We start from the raw sequence: 13,629 nt of genomic DNA, 5'->3' as shown, positions 1-13,629 counted from the left end.
AACATTCCCAGTTGTTTCAATCCCACTTTTGCTTTTCCATTAAAGGATCTCTTTAAGAATCCTTATTACTGGTACATCCTTTCTCCATGTTAGTTTATTTTTTAATCTCAAGATTGCAAGTGCGTTTATATAAATGCCTTGTGTATCTATGTTTGCTTTTATTTTCTTCGTTTTTTTTTTATTCTATGTTACTTTTATTTCTGTGTTGCCTTTTCAATTATTTTGTTGATTGCTGTATGTAGCATACAGAAGCAAGGGCTGTCTTTTCTTGTGCCTCTTAACCTGTAATGAAAGTGTACATTTGAGAGTGCGATTTGAGGAATAGGTGCCTTTCAGCATATCCTTAAATATTACCATATAGATGAGCACCTGCTTAGCAGGATTTGGGATCTAGCTCAGTCCCTTTACCGAAATATTTCTACTGTAGAAAGGTATTGAGCAGAATGTTATTAAAAGATTACTTTTATATTTGTTATTTTGTTGTTTTGGATAGTGTTGCACTTGACTTGACTTTCTAAATTTATTTTCTTATTGGCAAAGAAGATAAAATGGAAGTAAAATGAAGCCTAGACTAAACCATATTTTCTTTCAATATGCTAACTTTATACAACTAGAACTGTTTTTCAGTAACACACCATGAACATGTAATCTCTGTGGGTAATCAGAAGTGGTAAAATCCAGTAACAACTGTATCGCCTGCTATTTTTACACATTTCAAACAGCCCTGAGACTGCAAGAAGCTACAGTGACATTACATATGCATGCATACAAATCTTCCTCATCTTTCACAACATCTGCTTTGGAAGCTTAAAACAATATAGAATGTTATAGAAGTTAAAAATAGATCTAATATGAACTGACCTACCACATTTTCACTAACAACTTAGAGAGGACTTGCAGTAATTAATGCTGGGGGATTACTATTTCAATCTGCCCATGTTTTCCAGCCCTTATGAAATCATTGTGAGGATCTGAAGGAAGGTGTTATCAGTACCTTGGTGGAGAAGGCTGTAACTTCCTCAGTGCTAGAGCATTTGCATGTAGACAGTCCTAGAATCAGTCTCAGGTATGTCCAAAAAAAGAAAAATCAACTTCCTAAAATCTAGGTGCTAGTCAGAGCCTAAGCTCTGAATTATACTGGTGCTTAAAAGTTTGTGGACCCTTTTGAATGTTCAGTATTTCTGCATAAATACAGCTTAAAATAAGTCCTAAAATTAGATAGAGAACCCAGTTAAACAAATGACTCCAAAGCATTATATCTTGATCACTGATTTATTGAGGGAAATGAGCCAATGCTACATATTTGTGAGTGGCAAAAGTATGTAAATTTTTGCTTTCAGTCACTGCTGGGTCCTTCTTGGCTAGCAATAACTGCAACTAAATGTTTCCGCTAACCACTGATCAGCCTATTGATTTTAGCTCATTCCTCCTTACAGAACAACTCATGGATGTTGGTGGGCTTCCTCAGAGGTACTGCCTGCTTCAGGTCCTTCCACATTTATGTAGGGTTAAGGTCAGGACTTTGACTTGGCCATTCCAAAATATTACCTTTCTTCTGCTTTAACCATTCTACAGTGATATACCTTGTGTGGTTTTCAATATAGTAATGAATATAAACAATAAAAAGGACATATTTATCAATATGAACCAGCAGTCGTGTAAAGTGTATTAATGTAAAGAGATTTTGTACTTTCTTAGAGAAGATATAAACTTGTTTCAACAGTTATGGTTTGGCAAATTCACAGATTCAGTTACAAGTGTAGTATAACTTATAATGTGGCATTTCTTGTTTTGATTTTTTAAAGAAAAATTAAGAAGACTTAGTGGAAGTTTTTAAAAAGGAAAAGGAAATAGGATAGCCTGATAGTTACAGTATGAATTAACTACATGGGGACAATGAATACAATCTCAACAGAGGAAATTATTAACCTCAGTATCAAGAATGCAATCCACCATAATAGTCAACAGAAATCTGTAGCATTGCCTGAATTGCATTTATTCAAACAGTACTGCATATTTTCTTTCTTTTTGGGTTTTCTGTCACATATCATAACTTGCTGATTATCTGATCTTACAGAAACAACTAGCGTGACACAATGGACAGACACTGGATTTCAATGTGGGACATTTTAGTTAGTAATTATATTCTATTGTGAATTACTTCACTGGATGGCTTTGGGCTCAACGGAGAAAGGTGGGGTACAAATGCAGCAAATACAAGAATCCAGCTTATTAACTACACACAAGTCTGTTAGAAAACTACATTTTTTGATCAACAGCAGTAAAAACTGATGAAGACACTAATTACATACAGTAGTCTGTCTCAAGTCACTTTTGTCATCTGCTTGTACTGTTCAGAAGCAAATGACAATGATCAAACAACTGGGCAGAAACACTTCTCCTGATTAGCCTTAGCAGATGCTGAAACAAACAAAGCCTGTGCAAAAAAAGGTTTTAAAAAGTTGCGAGACAGCATAAATGGCATTGACAATAAAGCACGACAGAAAATGCAATCTGCCAGAGATACACCAAAAAGACACATAGGAGATCTTCCAGCTGCAACCGCTCCAAAACACCCCAATTCAAAAACAATACTGGAGACTAGTTCTAAAGATGTCTGATGAAAGACTGCTGGAATAACAACAGTTCAATTAATCTCTGATTAGAGTTTCCCTTTATATTGGTGAATCATAAGGAACCTCATCCAAATGCTGCTAGATGAAATAGAATGAACTCTTATAAAACTGTATATAGCACTTTAGGCCAGACTTTTGTGTCCTTTTATTATAAGGCAACCAGAAGTTTGAAAAGTCAAAATATTTTTCACAATTCCAGGAAAATATTTTTTCAAGAAACAAAATGAAAGGCAAGGTTATATTAAGAAAGAAGGCAAATGGAATAAATTCATTCTCTCAAGTACAGCAGAATTTCAGCATGAAAAACAATGACACAAAACAAATCCAAAGTCTGCTTAACATATTTGTCTGGTTGGAAGTTCAGCACAAAGAAATAATTACTGCTATATCATATAGTTATTTAAAAGAGTTTCCTTAAGAGAGAAGATTTCTAATAAATATACAGGTGTTAATTTCCATATTATTAACAGTAAAGGTTTTCTCCCTTTTAACATCTGCAGCTATTTTTTAGTATTTTCAAATAATAACTATATCAATATTGGCCATTAAAATACTAGACACAAATCTACTAATTAGAGCTGAAATTCTCTAGGTAATGTGTAAATACTGTAATCACAGTCGTCTTTTTTTAAAAAAAATAGGGCAAAGCTATAAAAACTGCAAGCATACATTAGCAAATTAAAATCCATCAGTAATTTCACAGGGCTTAAATTCAGTTTATAGGAAAACTTAGATCATTCCTAAAATCAAAAATGCAATTGTTAATTCATAAATCATTAATATTACTAGCAGCAAATTAAGAATTGCTACATTTGATATATGAATACTGTACTGAATGCTACAGAACGGCAACAATCTGATTTAGTGATTAAACATAGCTTTGTTACATTGGATAGAATACAGCTCCTATCTTAGTCTAGTTCATTTGTACATCTGTTCATACAGTACCAGTAAACAACACTTTTACAAGTAGATGCTATCATGAGAATTTAACATTAAAAGAAAATGAGTATCAAAGGAAGCATTTTGGAATGAATTGTTATCCCCAAAACTTTTAGACATTTCTCATTAAGCAGACTTCCAAGCAAATTTCAAAATATGGCAGCATTTAAGACTCTGTTAAGATTTTTTTTCTGATACTATCTTTAAAGTCCCTTGATGGACATCTGGTACCTAGAAGAGGTAGAATCATTTACTTCTAACATTAGCTGCAGCAGTTTTTTGTTGATTTGTTGATGCTATTTAACCCTCAATAATCTCTTCATAAGATCAAGTAGGGCTCTAAAAATGAGCTACATATCAGGAGCTTAATAGTATGTATGTAACTGTATGTAAAGTTAATATATTTTCATTTCCATTTTTAATATAGAACCTGCTGTCTATGAATTAACTTTGCTGATTATTGACTGTAATTAAATTTGAATTTTTGAGTTTTGTAGAATTAAACATTAAAGTATATTCTATATCAATAACAAAAATGAGATAAAAATGTGATAAATGCGTTTATTGTTAACTCGTAGAAGCTACACATGAAAGATTATTGGGAAAGAAGCAATCTCAATATCTTAAGTAGACCCAATTTACACCTTAAAAATCGTAACAGTCCTCCTGCTCTAGTTACCTCTCATTTGGATTCTATAACATGCTCTACATGGAACTGTCTTTGAAGGGTATCTAGAAACTTCACCCAGTGCGAAATGTAGTGGTGGCATGGGCAGTTATATGTGCATGTAGAGTGGTATACACCTTTACTCTGTGAGCTACATAGGTTTCAGTCTACTTCCGGGTCTAATTCAAGATGTTGATTTTTACCTTTAAAGCCCTCCATGCAATGGTGAAATCCACATTTTTTTACTACTGGTTCTGTGGGAGTGGCTTGAAATGGCCAGCCAAAGGTGGTATTTGCGGTTCTCCGAACTGCTCAAAATTTCCGCTATCAGTTCTCCAGAACCTGTCAGAACCTGCTGGATTTCACCCCTGCCTCCATGGCATGGGGCTGGGTTATCTGAAAGACCGCCTCTCCCACCCTATCAGGTCTGGCAGAGAGGCCTGCTATGGGTCCTATCTGCCAGGGAATTGCATTTGGTGGGTCCCAGGAGATGTGCTTTGTCTGCCACAGTGCCTGCCTTGTGGAATCTTCTCCCCTCAGAGAAGATTCATCCCTCTTAACATTCCACAAGTTCCTCAAGGCCTGGCTATGTTACCAGGCCTGGGAATTCTAGGATTGGGTAGATTTTGAGATGGCTCACTTATTGTGGTTAATATCCTCCTCTCCTGTTTTGTGTACCTCTTTTTATTTTTAATTGTGACATGATTTTTTATAATTAAGTTTTGTATATACCGCCCAGGATCACTTTCATGTGAGATGGGTGGTTATATAAGTACGATAAATAAATTACAACACCTGTGATGTCATCACATCAACTCACGCTTTCTGGGGCATTTGGATGCGGATTTTAAAAAATAGACTGGCTCCTACTATATATATGTGATAGGCGGCAAATAAACTCACTAAATAAATAAATAAATAAAAATATATAGTACACCTCTGCTTTTATATGGGAGATTTTCAAGTGCCTGAACTCATTTCAATCATATATATTGATATATAACTAGATCCCCAAAGTCAATATTTATTTTGTTCATGCTCTTGTTCGCTCACCTCTCCATCGCTGTCAGATATGATAATGAATGTATCTGCAGAATGTGTTAACTTTGCATTTGACAGGTCCCTTGCCTCTTCTTCTTCTCCCTGATCTTTGGAATCAGGCTCATTTGCAGTTTTCCGCTTCTTCTTTGGCATCTTTTCCACTGAAACAAAATGCATTAAAGCTTTTTAGTTGGTTTCCTTTCCTTTTGACAGAATGTTGCCTTATTACCTTGAAGTGAAACACCCTAGATTCCATTCTAATCATATTGAATGGTAAATTGAGAGCATTAAGAGAGCGTTCATAAATCCCTGTTCATCCAATTAAGGGTACCTTTTAAAGCAGATTAAGGTGGTATAACAAAAACTAATTGCATATTCTAAAGGAAAAGGGGGGGGAAATGGGAAAAGAGCTTAGTTAACCCTTGTGCAAAAGTTACATTTAATATCAGGAACCACCAGCCATCCTTCCCAATACCACATTAGCTTCTCCAATACTGGGCAGAACCCACCAAGTGAGGGGAAGGGAGTCAGTTAAGATTCAGCCATCTAGAAGGGAAAACCAATATATGAGAAGCAATTGCACTTTTCATATTCAGTTAGGCATAGGATGGGGTTACATTTTTCAGACAGTCACTCACAAGGGCTTGGTACACTGTAGAAATGAGGCAGAGGTGAGAAGAATGGCAAAATGATTAAATGACACTTTGAGGAAGAAAAAGGTCAAGAACACTTGAGTTTCCCCCTCTTTTTTTTATTAAGCTTCTTGCTAAACAGCGTACTCATTGTGCCCTCTACTGGGCTACACTACATTAATTCCAGAAAAGGTACTTTGCAGGTACAACATTGAGAAAACCTGTGACTATTAGCTCTGGACATTCTAAGAGTTAGGAGAAACAGAGGAAGACAAGTAAAAATGTAATTAAAATTAAGTTTTTGACAAACTATACATAGCAAAAGAGTTATACAAAAAGCTTTATCAGTGAAAGCTGTATGGACTGTGAGACAACTAAGGGAAGGGGGCAACATTGCAAAACCTTCTCTTCTCTTAGCTTTCTAAACTGTATCCTTGTTAATCAACAAAAGTCACAGAATAAAGCCTATTCCTTCATACTGTGCTATATAAACCTATTTCCTGATGGTAGAATAATTGCAGCGGTGGGAAACTGTTTTGATATGAATTGGCATCAAACAGAAAATGGGATCATGCTACAATATAAAGAACAACAGTACCGTTTTAACTATGATAAGAAAAGGGAACAACAGGGGAGCAAGAAAAAGAAGTAAAGATTACACAAGATAAATTCAGGTGGCTGTGATTTTCGCTGAAGGATTTTAAAAAAAGAGAGGTGGCTAATGTTGCTTGTCTTGAAAGAACTTTTAGGTTAAATGAAAAGCAAGAGACAATGGACAGAGTTATGAAAAACAACAAGCACCAGGCTACAACTACAGGTGGAAAGGGCTATGCTAGCCTTGCCTCAATTCCCACATTAACTGCTAGCATGTTTTCTATCAATCCATTGAAGCAGGTAACAAAAACAGTAAGTTGAGGAAATTGATTGATGAACGCAACACTTACAATATTGTAGTGGTATCAGATTATTTTTCATCAAATACTATTTACTATTTGTGATTTTATTATATTTTACTTTCACATAACAAAAATAAAAGGTCAATATGCTTAAGATTATATTAGTATGCAATTCTCTCTCCATATATCACAAATTTGATTTTACAAACTAAGACCTGTGTACTTTTGAAGTTACTGTTTAGCTTTTTCAGGAAATATGAATCAAATCATATTGCTAAAACAGTACAATTTTACATGGTAAATTATCAAGTGTATACTGTATATATGTGTATGTGTGTGCTATTAAAACAATAAAACTTGAACTTCCGGTTGGCACCGCAGGCTCCTTGGCGGTCATTTATGACCGCCAGCCCTGCGTCTCCATAAAAGCCGCTTTGACTGTGCAAATCGGCTGTCTAGCGGCTGAAAAACTCTCCTTCGGGAAAAGGAGAGGAGAGCCGGTGGGCGCGAGTAGAGCTCCCTGAAAGCTCTCTGGAACATTTCCAGAGGCTTGGAGGGTGAGAGCTCCTCAGCCAGCCCGCCAAGAAGCTCCGGAGCCAGGACGACTCTGCAAAAGCAGAGCAAGAAGCCGCGATCCAATCCTGCTTTTAAAAGTGAGTTTGATTGACTTCAAGCGCAGGCTGAGCGGAAAACAGGAGAACAAGCCTTAAAAGTACAGAGCTTAACTCCGAAGTTACTTTGTTTCAATTTAAATTTTAAGCTGGAGGCGGAAGATGGAGCCTTTGTTATGGTTTTGAAAGCGAAAGCCAGAAACGAAAGTGCTTGAGAACTTTGCACTGGGAGAGTGGATTAGCTGCCTATTAACTGCTGGGAACTGAGAGTTTGTGGAGGAAAGAGAAAAAAAAAAACTACTTTGCCTGGCAAATTAGAGACTATAAATTATAAACATCTTTAAAGACTTTGTGGCTTTTAAAGAAAAGAGGGGGGTGAAAGGAAAAAAAAATGGCTGCTCGACAAGTGAAACCAGGAGTTGTTAAAGGAGGGGGAGGTTCCCCAGTTGTGTCAGTGGTGACACAGAAAGCACAATTTCCGGCTGATTCACAGAGCCAGACCCAGAATCAAGATGCAGCACTTAATGATTTTAAGGAAGTTATGAAAGAAGCCATGAATAATCAAGCAACAGCAATGAGTGAAGCAATGAATAATCTAACACTACTTGTTGAAGGGAAATTTAAGAAAATTGAGGAGGATATAAGCTCGATCAAGGAAGCAGTTGCAGATGAACATGATAAAATAAGAGAGGATATTGTTTTTTCTGTATCAGGACTCTCAAACCTTGTTATCCAGCTTGATGGGAAAGTTGAAGAAATTAATGAAGCCAACTTAAATTTGGAAAGCAAAATGGGTGATGTCATGACCAGAACAGAGAAAGTGGATGATGAATTGGTAATGTTACAATACAGATCTATGGAGTTTGCTCTGAGACTGAGAGGCCTGAAGGAAAATAGCACAGAAAATTTAAAAGACATTTGTGCTGATGCTGTGGCCGAGATAATTAAAGAAAGACAGAAGATGTGGCAATCCAAATTGACAAAATTTACAGGGTTAATTCCTGGTTGGCAAAACAAAGACAGCTGCCAAGAGATGTGGTGATTTATTTTACAACTAGGAGGATCAGAAATGAAATTCTACAAGCTTCTTACAAGAATAAAGTTCAGGTGGCTGGGCAAGAGGTGGTGGTTTTGAAAGAGATTCCTCCAAAGATGTTGAGAAGTAGAAAAGACTTTGGCTTTCTGGTAAATGAGTTGAGAAATCAACAAGTGGCATACAGATGGGACGTTCCAATTGGTCTAATAGTGACTTATAATGGAGAAAGATACCAGTTAAACACAGTTTGGAAGGCAAAAGATTTCTATGTAAATGTTTTACAGGCTGGATACCCACCCTCACCAGGGGGGAAGGAAGAAAATGGAGATGTTACAACAAGAAAAGGATGGAAAACAGATACAAACCTATGCTGAAGTTGCAGCTGGAGGAATTATCATGGAAGAAGATTTGGATCTTGGGGGCTTACCCCCAACTTTGGAACCACCTAAGAAGGGAGAGCCGAAAGTACAATGACTGACCCGATCAACTTATAAATTGCAACAACAACAATCAAAAAGGCAACAATCTCAAGATTTATCTCAAGAAGTCCAAAAAACAGAAGCAGTGGGGGGGGGGGGGGCTAGGCCAAAGAGTAAGGTGGAGGAGGAGCTTCAGCTGATGCTCACAAGGCTTCGAAAGGCTAAAGATGGCAACTAAATTCCTATCTTGGAATGTCAATGGCCTAAACTCACCACAAAAAAGAAAGTAAGTATTTCACTACTTGAAACAATTTAACAATGATGTTATTTGCTTGCAAGAAACACATATTAGATTATCAGATCAAAAATATTTGATAAATTCAAGATTAGGTACAAATTTTGTGGCATCAGCGCCAGAGAAGAAAATGGACTAGTTATATATGTAAAAAAAGGACTATCAGCTAATTTAATTGAGGCAGATGATCAAGGAAGATATATTGCAATTGAATTATTAACACAGACTGGAAAAATGCTTTTTATTGGAATATATGCCCCTAATCAGCAACAAGACAAGTTTTATAAATTTTTACATACTAAAATAATACAATGGGACTATAAATCTTTTATTTTAATGGGTGACTGGAATGGAGTAATTGACACGCAGAAAGTTAAAAAGAGCTTATCAAAGACTTCAGCACGTGCAAAACTGCCTAAATCTTTTTTTGTTATGATGGAAGATATAGAATTGAGAGATATCTGGAGAGAACGTAACCTGGAGGAAAAAGATTTTACTTTTTTTTCTGATAGACATCAATCCTTCTCCAGGATTGATTTTATACTAATCACAAATGATTTTATTTCCAGGGTGAAGAAGACGAAGATATGTCCAAGAACTTTAACTGATCATAGTCCGGTTTGGGTTGAATTTGAACAGGAGAGGGGGGAAAGGAGGTCTTGGAGGTTAAATGAAAACTTATTCAGATATGAAGAAAATGTAAAAGAGCTTAAAAAACAAATGAAAGAATTTTTTGTTATTAATATGAATAAGGGTACTCCTATGGAAATGGTCTGGGATGCTAGCAAGGCTTATATGAGGGGTATCTTAATACATATGAACAATAAATATAGACTAAAACAACAAGAGAAGCGTAAAGAGATAGAGGAAGAAATAAAAAAGAAAGAACAATTACTTATATCTAATCCAGGAGACAAGAAAGTAAAAGAAACAATAAATATACTAAGAGGGCAATTTAATATGCTAATGGCTGATCAGGTGGCAACTAGTTTACAATATGCTAAACATAATACATTTTGTAATTCCAATAAACCAGGTAGGTGGTTGGCCTACATGTTGAGGAAAAAACAGAAATCACAAGTCATTAGTAAGATAGAATATAGAGGTAAGGAAGTTTACCAACAGAATATGATTAAAAAGGCTTTTTTGGAATTTTATACAAAGTTATATGCTAGGGACTCAATACAAGGTATAGATATAGATAGATATTTAAAGGAAGGGAATATTTTGGAATTAACGTTGGAACAGAAGGAAGGATTGAATCAACCAATAACTACTGAGGAGATTGTTGCGGCAATTAAGCAGTTAAAAACAGGGAAAGCTCCAGGAACGGATGGACTAGCAGCTGTTTATTATAAGAACTTACAGCTTGAAATGGTAGAGCCGCTTAGAACTCTACTTTGTAAAATTCAATTAGGGGGAGGAGTTCCACCCTCTTGGAGAACAGCTTTTATTTCATTGATCCTGAAGGAAGATCTAAACTGTATCAAACCTGAAAATTTTAGGCCAATTTCACTTTTGAACACAGATTATAAACTTTTTGCTAAGATATTAGCGAATAGATTAATGCCAGTCATGCAACAAGTTATCCACAATGATCAATCAGGTTTTATAAAAGGGAGGCAGATGAAATATAATGTTAGGCAAATTATAAACTTATTGGAATATTTGGAAAAAAATAACTAGGTCCCTGCAGCTTTCATATTTCTGGATGCAGAGAAAGCATTTGATCGATTGAACAGGCAATTCCTGTTTAAAATAATAGAAAAAATGCACTTTGGGGAGTATTTCATACATTCAATTAGAGCAATATATCAGGAACAAACAGCACAAATAATAATTAATGGAGGTTTAACAGATGTGTTTAAAATTGAGAAAGGTACGAGGCAAGGTTGTCCCTTGTCTCCATTGTTGTTTATTTTAACTTTAGAAGTTTTGTTGAATAAGTTATGTGATTCTGACAAAATAAAAGGAATTGTAATTAGACAGCAGGATTATAGACTAAGAGCGTTTGCAGATGACCTGGTTCTTACTTTATCTCAACCTATAGAAGCGGCTCCCCATATGCTGGACATAGTAGCTCAATATGGCAAAGTATCTGGATTTAAAGTAAATCTACACAAGACAAAGATGATAACTAAAAATATGACCATAACTCAAAGAGAAGATTTAGGGAGAATAACAGGGTTTGAAGTAGTTAAAAAGGTTAAGTATCTAGAAGTATATATTGCAGCCTCAAATACGAAACTGTTTAAAAATAATTATGAAATTCTTTGGCAAAAAGTACAGAAAGAAATGGAAAAATGGAAAAAGTTACAACTATCACTACTGGGAAGGATAGCAGCAATAAAAATGAATGTACTATCTAGGTTTTTATTTTTGTTCCAAATGATACCAGTGCTTAAAAAAGATGGAAATCTGATGGAATGGCAGAAAGGGGTTAATACTTTTATCTGGGCTGGGAAGAAACCAAGAAAATTATACAGGATATACGTGAGAGAGGAGGTCTTAAAATGCCTAACTTAAGATTGTATTATGAAGCAGCAGCTTTATCACAAATTAGTGATTGGTTTAATTTAACTGAAGAAAGAATGTTAAATATATAAGGTTATGATTTGTTATATGGATGGCATGCTTATTTGTTATATGAAAAAAAGTGGATAAAGTGTTTAAGGGTCATATACTCAGAAATGCATTGTTGAGGGTTTGGAAAAAGTACTAATAAAAGCTGAACTATAAGATACCTATATGGGCAAATCCCAGACATGCAATAAAAAATATAAGTATAGAGCAAAAAATAGAGGTGATTACTTATAAAGAGCTTCTTCTTTTGGAAAGGGGTAAATTGCAACTGAAATCCTTAGATGAATTAAAAGAAGAAGGGATAATTTATACTTGGTTTCAGTATGGTCAGCTTCAAGCTAGATGGAGGGAGGATCAAAAAATTGGGGTTATGCAAAATGACGAAAATCTGGTGAAACAGATTAGAGATCAAAGTCAGATGCATATTAAAAGGTTGTATAATGCATTATTGGAAATAGACTCAGAAACGGAATTGGTTAAGGACTGTATGATAAAATGGGTAGAAAACTTTCAGGAACCAGTGATGATGGAAACATGGGAAAAGATTTGGGTCAGAAATGTTAAATTTACGCAAGCACAAAATCTGAGAGAGAACTTTTATAAAATGTTTTACAGATGGCACTTAGATCCTAAAAAATTATCATGTATGTACTCGAATTTGCAAGCTAAATGTTGGAGATGTGAATGTAATGATGCAACCTATTATCATATATGGTGGACCTGTAAGAAAATCAAGGCATTTTGGATAAAAATTTGGTGGGTGATGCAGAACATTTTGAAAAGAAGGTTGAAATTTACTCCTCAATTGTTTCTATTGGGTATAACTATGGACTGTACAATTTCAGAGACTAAATTGATTTTGAACTTAATATCAGCAGCTAGGCTGCTGGTAGCTCAATATTGGAAGAAGGACTCTTTGCCTACTATTGAAGAGTGGATATTGAAAGTAACAAACCTAGTAGAAATGGCGAAAATCTCAGCGTACTTGAAGGACCACACGCAAGAAAGATACGTATCAGAATGGAGAAGATGGATTGATTATATTCAAAATAAGTATCAGACAAGAAAATATCAAATAGCTTATGAATGAATGTTAGTATTAGAAGTATTAGGTTATCTATAGTGGAGTTAAGGTTTCAGGGGGGGAGTTAGTACTTTGAGGATAAGTAGATTAATCTAGTTTATGATTGATTAAATGAAATACCTTGTATTTTGCTCTGGGAAGTCTGGGGGGGAGGGTGGGATGAAGGGGGGGAAAGGGTAGGGGAACATGGGGGAAAAAAATTTTGTATTTTTTTGTAAAACTTTTCAATAAAAAAAAACAATAAAACTTAAGTCTGAAAATATATGCATAATTTCTATATTATATATATATATATATAGAGAGAGAGAGAGAGAGAAAGAGAGAGAGAGAGAGAGAGAGAGAGAGAGAGAGCGCTATATATATATAGCTATAAATCTATAAATCCAATTACCAGAATTTTTTCAAACCTATTATTGTTTATATCGTTGTTCTTGTCTATTATTGTAACTGCCTATTTTTCTTCAAGATATCAGCTTTACCCTGTTTAACATGGTGATCTGGTTTTTAAATTTTTACAGAAGTATTAACTCATTTCAGTGTTCTCATGCTGAAATTAAAATAATTTAATGCTGCCCTGAATTTTCTGTATATTTTTTCTCCAAAATTCTGCTTCTTTTTATACCATCCAGAAGCCTGAACTCTCTGGAAAGTTCACAAAATAGCTACTTCATTCTAAATTACACCAATAATTTTCATTTGGTGCTTTTATTGTTTAATATGCAAAAAGGAAAAAGGAAAAAGAGGAGAAAAAACATAAAATCTTACAATTATTCTGTATTAATATATT

At 35.1% G+C, this 13,629-nt stretch overlaps 1 protein-coding gene across 5 annotated transcripts in view; it reads right to left on the bottom strand.

Annotated features, from left to right (window-relative positions):
• UIMC1 (ubiquitin interaction motif containing 1) overlaps window positions 1–13,629 on the bottom strand; it is a 120,216-nt gene that overhangs the window by 86,453 nt on the left and 20,134 nt on the right. For all 5 annotated transcript variants that reach the window (XR_011599997.1, XM_070937157.1, XM_070937155.1 and 2 more), the window contains exon 2: window positions 5,299–5,447. Coding sequence is in view for 4 of the 5 variants with exons in the window: in XM_070937154.1 (XP_070793255.1) it covers window positions 5,299–5,447 (149 nt within the window). In the remaining variant the exon portion in view is untranslated. The remainder of the gene's footprint in view (window positions 1–5,298; window positions 5,448–13,629) is intronic.

Source organism: Pituophis catenifer, unplaced genomic scaffold (genome assembly GCF_029215685.1).
Source record: "Pituophis catenifer annectens isolate HBS135680 unplaced genomic scaffold, rPitCat1.0.hap2 SCAF_2, whole genome shotgun sequence".
Lineage (NCBI taxonomy): Eukaryota > Metazoa > Chordata > Lepidosauria > Squamata > Colubridae > Pituophis > Pituophis catenifer.
Note: the sequence above shows the minus strand (reverse complement) of the source record. Positions and strands in the feature narration are given on the sequence as shown.